The following is a 7,500-nucleotide window of genomic DNA, read 5'->3' as shown; positions in this document are numbered from 1 at the left end:
CCTAGTGGTTAGAGACAGGTAGCCTAGTGGCCTAGTGTTAGAGACAGGTAGCCTAGTGGTTAGAGACAGGTCACCTAGTGGTTAGAGACAGGTAGCCTAGTGGTTAGAGACAGGTAGCCTAGTGGTTAGAGACAGGTAGCCTAGTGGTTAGAGACAGGTAGCCTCAAGGTTAGAGGCAGGTAGCCTAGTGGTTAGAGACAGGTAGCCTAGTGGTTAGAGACAGGTAACCTAGTGGTTAGAGACAGGTAGCCTCAAGGTTAGAGACAGGTCACCTCGTGGTTAGAGACAGGTAACCTAGTGGTTAGAGACAGGTAGCATAGTGGTTAGAGACATGTAGCCTAGTGGTTAGAGACAGGTAGCCTAGTGGTTAGAGACAGGTCACCTCGTGGTTAGAGACAGGTAACCTAGTGGTTAGAGACAGGTGACCTCATGGTTAGAGACAGGTAGCCTAGTGGTTAGAGACAGGTCACCTCGTGGTTAGAGACAGGTAACCTAGTGGTTAGAGACAGGTAGCCTAGTGGTTAGAGACAGGTAGCCTAGTGGTTAGAGACAGGTAGCCTAGTGGTTAGAGACAGGTAGCCTAGTGGTTAGAGACAGGTAGCCTAGTGGTTAGAGACAGGTAACCTAGTGGTTAGAGACAGGTGACCTAGTGGTTAGAGACATGTAGCCTAGTGGTTAGAGACAGGTAGCCTAGTGGTTAGAGACAGGTAACCTAGTGGTTAGAGACAGGTAGCCTAGTGGTTAGAGACAGGTAACCTAGTGGTTAGAGACAGGTATCCTAGTGGTTAGAGACAGGTCACCTAGTGGTTAGAGACAGGTAGCCTAGTGGTTAGAGACAGGTAGCCTAGTGGTTAGAGACAGGTCACCTAGTGGTTAGAGACAGGTAGCCTAGTGGTTAGAGACAGGTAGCCTAGTGGTTAGAGACAGGTAGCCTAGTGGTTAGAGACAGGTAGCCTCAAGGTTAGAGGCAGGTAGCCTAGTGGTTAGAGACAGGTAGCCTAGTGGTTAGAGACAGGTAACCTAGTGGTTAGAGACAGGTAGCCTCAAGGTTAGAGACAGGTCACCTCGTGGTTAGAGACAGGTAACCTAGTGGTTAGAGACAGGTAGCATAGTGGTTAGAGACATGTAGCCTAGTGGTTAGAGACAGGTAGCCTAGTGGTTAGAGACAGGTAGCCTAGTGGTTAGAGACAGGTAGCCTAGTGGTTAGAGACAGGTAACCTAGTGGTTAGAGACAGGTAGCCTAGTGGTTAGAGACAGGTCACCTCGTGGTTAGAGACAGGTAACCTAGTGGTTAGAGACAGGTAGCCTAGTGGTTAGAGACAGGTAGCCTAGTGGTTAGAGACAGGTAGCCTAGTGGTTAGAGACAGGTGACCTCATGGTTAGAGACAGGTCACCTCGTGGTTAGAGACAGGTGACCTAGTGGTTAGAGACAGGTAGCCTAGTGGTTAGAGACAGGTAGCCTAGTGGTTAGAGACATGTAGCCTAGTGGTTAGAGACAGGTAACCTAGTGGTTAGAGACAGGTAGCCTAGTGGTTAGAGACAGGTAGCCTAGTGGTTAGAGACAGGTAGCCTAGTGGTTAGAGACAGGTAACCTAGTGGTTAGAGATACAGTGCCTTGCGAAAGTATTCGGCCCCCTTGAACTTTGCGACCTTTTGCCACATTTCAGGCTTCAAACATAAAGATATAAAAGTGTATTCTTTGTGAAGAATCAACAACAAGTGGGACACAATCATGAAGTGGAACGACATTTATTGGATATTTCAAACTTTTTTAACAAATCAAAAACAGAAAGATTTGGGCGTGCAAAATTATTCAGCCCCCTTAAGTTAATACTTTGTAGTGCCACCTTTTGCTGTGATTACAGCTGTAAGTCGCTTGGGGTTTGTCTCTATCAGTTTTGCACATCGAGAGACTGAATTTCTTTTCCATTCCTCCTTGCAAAACAGCTCGAGCTCAGTGAGGTTGGATGGAGAGCATTTGTGAACAGCAGTTTTCAGTTCTTTCCACAGATTCTAGTTGCAAAGTGTAGTAGATACATCTCCTACAGCTCTAGAACCATTTACCTCTCCAGACAAAGTGTAGTAGATACATCTCCTACAGCTCTGGAACCATTTACCTCTCCAGACAAAGTGTAGTAGATACATCTCCTACAGCTCTGGAACCATTTACCTCTCCAGACAAAGTGTAGTAGATACATCTCCTACAGCTCTGGAACCATTTACCTCTCCAGACAAAGAGGACTTCAGTGGAAAGCTTCTCTAGGACTAACTTTGTTAGCTTGATGGCTAGCAGTTTAGCGAATCTGTCAAGCTTCAACCTGTCTGTTAAGCGGGATACCGGGACAAGAAATAGCGGTCCGTGCTGTTAAAAGCTAACCACGTCGCGGAATCCACGCGACGTGGATTCCCGCAGCTACGCATCATGATGATGTCAAGCTGCAATCAATATAGTGTATTGCAGTTATACTGCATTCTGGGATTTGAATGTTAGGACACATCATATTTTAACTTCTTTGTAGCTATCCCATAGATTCCCCCCCCCCCTCATTTTGTGGACAGTGGGCACATATCCTGCCTTCTGTGTCCTGTCGTCAGTCGTTAAGACACGTTAAGCGTTGGAAGGTTAGAGGGTTGGTGCGCGAGAGGGAGTATGTGTGTGTGTGTGTGTCTATCTCTGATATCTTACCATCATCTTCATCAGCTGGTCCGTCGTAAGATTTGTCAATGGCCGCTCTGAAGCTCTCGTTGCAGCCCCTCCCCCTGACCATGTGGGGGCGTGGCCTGTGAAAGGGGAGGGGCTCATTCTTCCTGACCTCTGACATGGCCGTCTGCAGACTCTCCAGAGAACTGGACTTCTTCAAACCCAAGGTAGGACCAAGGTCCACGGCCAGGGACGGCTCTGAGGAGGGGAGAGAGACATGGTTAGTGGACAGGGAGAGGGAGACAGGTTAGGGACCTGGGCAGGAGAGCCCTCGGAGGGGGACAGTAGAGGAAGAAGGAGAAGAGAAGGGGACTCTGCCCCCAGAGGGAGATATAGGGACACTGCCCCCAGAGGGAGATATAGGGACACTGCCCCCAGAGGGAGATATAGGGACACTGCCCCCAGAGGGAGATATAGGGACACTGCCCCCAGAGGGAGATATAGGGACACTGCCCCAAGAGGGAGATATAGGGACACTGCCCCCAGAGGGAGATATAGGGACACTGCCCCCAGAGGGAGATATAGGGACACTGCCCCCCAGAGGGAGATATAGGGACACTGCCCCCAGAGGGAGATATAGGGACACTGCCCCCAGAGGGAGATATAGGGACACTGCCCCCAGAGGGAGATATAGGGACACTGCCCCCAGAGGGAGATATAGGGACACTGCCCCCAGAGGGAGATATAGGGACACTGCCCCCAGAGGGAGATATAGGGACACTGCCCCCAGAGGGAGATATAGGGACACTGCCCCTAGAGGGAGATATAGGGACACTGCCCCCAGAGGGAGATATAGGGACACTGCCCCCAGAGGGAGATATAGGGACACTGCCCCCAGAGGGAGATATAGGGACACTGCCCCAGAGGGAGATATAGGGACACTGCCCCTAGAGGGAGATATAGGGACACTGCCCCCAGAGGGAGATATAGGGACACTGCCCCCAGAGGGAGATATAGGGACACTGCCCCCAGAGGGAGATATAGGGACACTGCCCCCAGAGGGAGATATAGGGACACTGCCCCTAGAGGGAGATATAGGGACACTGCCCCCAGAGGGAGATATAGGGACACTGCCCCCAGAGGGAGATATAGGGACACTGCCCCCAGAGGGAGATATAGGGACACTGCCCCCAGAGGGAGATATAGGGACACTGCCCCCAGAGGAGATATAGGGACACTGCCCCTAGAGGGAGATATAGGGACACTGCCCCTAGAGGGAGATATAGGGACACTGCCCCCAGAGGGAGATATAGGGACACTGCCCCCAGAGGGAGATATAGGGACACTGCCCCTAGAGGGAGATATAGGGACACTGCCCCCAGAGGGAGATATAGGGACACTGCCCCTAGAGGGAGATATTGGGACACTGCCCCCAGAGGGAGATATAGGGACACTGCCCCCAGAGGGAGATATAGGGACACTGCCCCCAGAGGGAGATATAGGGACACTGTCCCCAGAGGGAGATATAGGGACACTGCCCCCAGAAGGAGATATAGGGACACTGCCCCAGAGGGAGATATAGGGACACTGCCCCTAGAGGGAGATATAGGGACACTGCCCCTAGAGGGAGATATAGGGACACTGCCCCTAGAGGGAGATATAGGGACACTGCCCCTAGAGGGAGATATAGGGACACTGCCCCCAGAGGGAGATATAGGGACACTGTCCCTAGAGGGAGATATTGGGACACTGCCCCTAGAGGGAGATATAGGGACACTGCCCCCAGAGGGAGATATAGGGACACTGCCCCAGAGGGAGATATAGGGACACTGCCCCCAGAGGGAGATATAGGGACACTGCCCCCAGAGGGAGATATAGGGACACTGCCCCCAGAGGGAGATATAGGGACACTGCCCCCAGAGGGAGATATAGGGACACTGCCCCCAGAGGGAGATATAGGGACACTGCCCCCAGAGGGAGATATAGGGACACTGCCCCCAGAGGGAGATATAGGGACACTGCCCCCAGAGGGAGATATAGGGACACTGCCCCCAGAGGGAGATATAGGGACACTGCCCCCAGAGGGAGATATAGGGACACTGCCCCCAGAGGGAGATATAGGGACACTGCCCCCAGAGGGAGATATAGGGACACTGCCCCAGAGGGAGATATAGGGACACTGCCCCCAGAGGGAGATATAGGGACACTGCCCCTAGAGGGAGATATAGGGACACTGCCCCCAGAGGGAGATATAGGGACACTGCCCCCAGAGGGAGATATAGGGACACTGCATTAGGGACACTGCCCCTAGAGGGATATAGGGACACTGACTTTTCCACATTTTGGGAGATATAGGGACACTGCCTTAGAGGGAGATTAGAGGGAGATATAGGGACAAAAAATGTCCCCAGAGGGAGATATAGGGACACAAGGGAGATATAGGGACACTGCCCCAGAGGGAGATATAGGGACCCCCCCAGAATGGAGATATAGGGACACTACACCCCCCATGAGGACATCAGAGGGAGATATTGGGACACTGCCCCTAGAGGGAGATCATAACATCCAAGAGGGAGATATAGGGACACTCCCCCAGAGGGAGATATAGGGACACCCCCAGACAGATATAGGGACACTACCCCTAGAGGGAGATATATGACACTCAGAGGGAGATATAGGGACACCCAGAGGGAGATATACACTCCCCACAAGATATAGGGACACTGCCCCTGATGAGATATTGGGACACTGCCCCATAGATAACATCACAACTACCCCAGAGGGAGATATCACAATGCCCCATCATATACATCAGAGGGAGATACCCCATAGAGGAGATATAGGGACAATGCCCCATGATGACATCACACTACATCATAATGACATCACAATACCCCATGAAGACATCACAATGCATCATAATGACATCACAAAACCCCATAATTGCAAAGCAACAACAGGTTTTTAGATATAAAAACGAAATGTAAAAATATATATATTACATGTACAGAAGATATTCACTTCCCCTTTGCTATGAGACTCAGAAAGATATAGGACACTCAGAGGGAGATGCCTCTGTTTCCATTGATCATACTTGAGATGTTTCTACAACTTGACTGGAGTATACACTGTGAGGGAAATTCAATTGATTGGACATGATTTGGAGAAGGGACACACACCTGTCTATATAAGGTTCCCCCACAGTTGACAGTGCATGTCAGAGGGAAAAACCAAGACATGAAGGGAATATAGGGACATTGCCCCCAGAGGGAGATATAGGGACACTGCTCCCAGACAGGAGATATAGGGCACAGATCTGGGGAAGGGACACTGCCCCCAAAATATATTCTGCAGCAGATTGGGACGGTCCCCCAGAGGGAGATACAGGGACACTCCCCCAGAGGGAGATATAGGGACACTGCCCCCAGAGGGAGATATAGGGACACCCCCCAGCGGGAGATATAGGGACTTGCCCCCAGAGGGAGATATAGGGACACTGCCCCAAGGGAGATGAGGGACACTGCCCCCAGAGGGAGATATAGGGACACTGGGGAGATATAGGGACACTGGTCAGGGAGATATAGGGACACTGCCCCTAGAGGGAGATATGGGACACTGGAGGGAGATAGGGACACTTGGTCCTAGAGGGAGATATCAGGGACACTTGGTCCAGAGGGAGATATAGGGACCTGCCCCCAGAGGGAGATATAGGGACACTCCCCTAGAGGGAGAGGGACACTCCAGAGGGAGATATAGGGACCTCTGAGGGAGATATAGGGACAACCTTCCAGAAGGAGATATTGGGACACTCTGCAGCACCCCAGCAATCAGGGACACTTTAGAAGGAGATAGAGGGACACTGCCAGAGGGAGATATAGGGACTCTGCTCAGTAAAAGGAGATATGGGACACTGCCCCTTGAGAGATTGAGACAAGATTCTCCTCCACATTTTGAAAACAAGATTAAAGAAAAAAATGTCTCATCAATCTGGCCACAATACCCCATAATGACATCACAATGCCCCATGAGGAATCACACTACATCATAATGACATCCCCCCATGAAGAATCACATGCATGGCATCACAATACAAAGCAACAACAGGTTTTTAGATATAAAAACGAAATGTAAAAATATATATCTGGAGAAGTATTCAGACCCTTTGCTATCCCACTCTGAAGCATGGTGGTGGCATCATCATGTCTGGAGGAAACCTTCAGATGTTTCTACACCTTGACTGAAGTCATGGTGGTAAATTCAATTGCATCATGATTTGGAAAGGAACACACCTGTCTTCAAACATCCCACAGTTGACAGTGCATGTCAGAGCAAAAGCCAAGTGGTGAGGTGGAAGGAATTGTCATCATGTCTGGATTGTGAAAGATCTGGGGAAGGGTAGCAAAATAATCCATTGACGGTGAAGCATGGAGGGGACTCATCACTATTACTGGCATTCCATCACAGGGACCATCCTCACTATGTACTGGCATTCCATCACAGTTGCAGCATCATTCCATCACAGGGACTCTCACCTCACTTAGAGCTTAGTACTGGTATTCCATCACAGGGACTCTCACCTCACTATGTACTGGTTCCATCACAGGGACTCTCACCTCACTATGTACTGGTATTCCATCACAGGGACTCTCACCTCACTATGTACTGGCCCTGATTCCATCACAGGGACTCTCACCTCACTATGTACTGGTATTCCATCACAGGGACTCTCACCTCACTATGTACTGGCATTCCATCACAGGGACTCTCACCTCACTATGTACTGGCATTCCATCACAGGGACTCTCACCTCACTATGTACTGGTATTCCATCACAGGGACTCCATCACAGGGACTCTCAC

At 50.5% G+C, this 7,500-nt stretch overlaps 1 protein-coding gene across 1 annotated transcript in view; it reads right to left on the bottom strand.

Annotated features, from left to right (window-relative positions):
* The window catches only part of LOC135521325 (partitioning defective 3 homolog B-like), a 164,586-nt gene that overhangs the window by 5,483 nt on the left and 151,603 nt on the right, over positions 1–7,500 (bottom strand). The window contains exon 11 of the mRNA XM_064947242.1: positions 2,687–2,899. Coding sequence (XP_064803314.1) covers positions 2,687–2,899 — 213 coding nt within the window. The remainder of the gene's footprint in view (positions 1–2,686; positions 2,900–7,500) is intronic.

This window comes from Oncorhynchus masou, chromosome 29, assembly GCF_036934945.1.
Source record: "Oncorhynchus masou masou isolate Uvic2021 chromosome 29, UVic_Omas_1.1, whole genome shotgun sequence".
Lineage (NCBI taxonomy): Eukaryota > Metazoa > Chordata > Actinopteri > Salmoniformes > Salmonidae > Oncorhynchus > Oncorhynchus masou.
The sequence above is the reverse complement of the archived record's forward strand: the minus strand, read 5'-3'. Positions and strand labels throughout refer to the sequence as shown.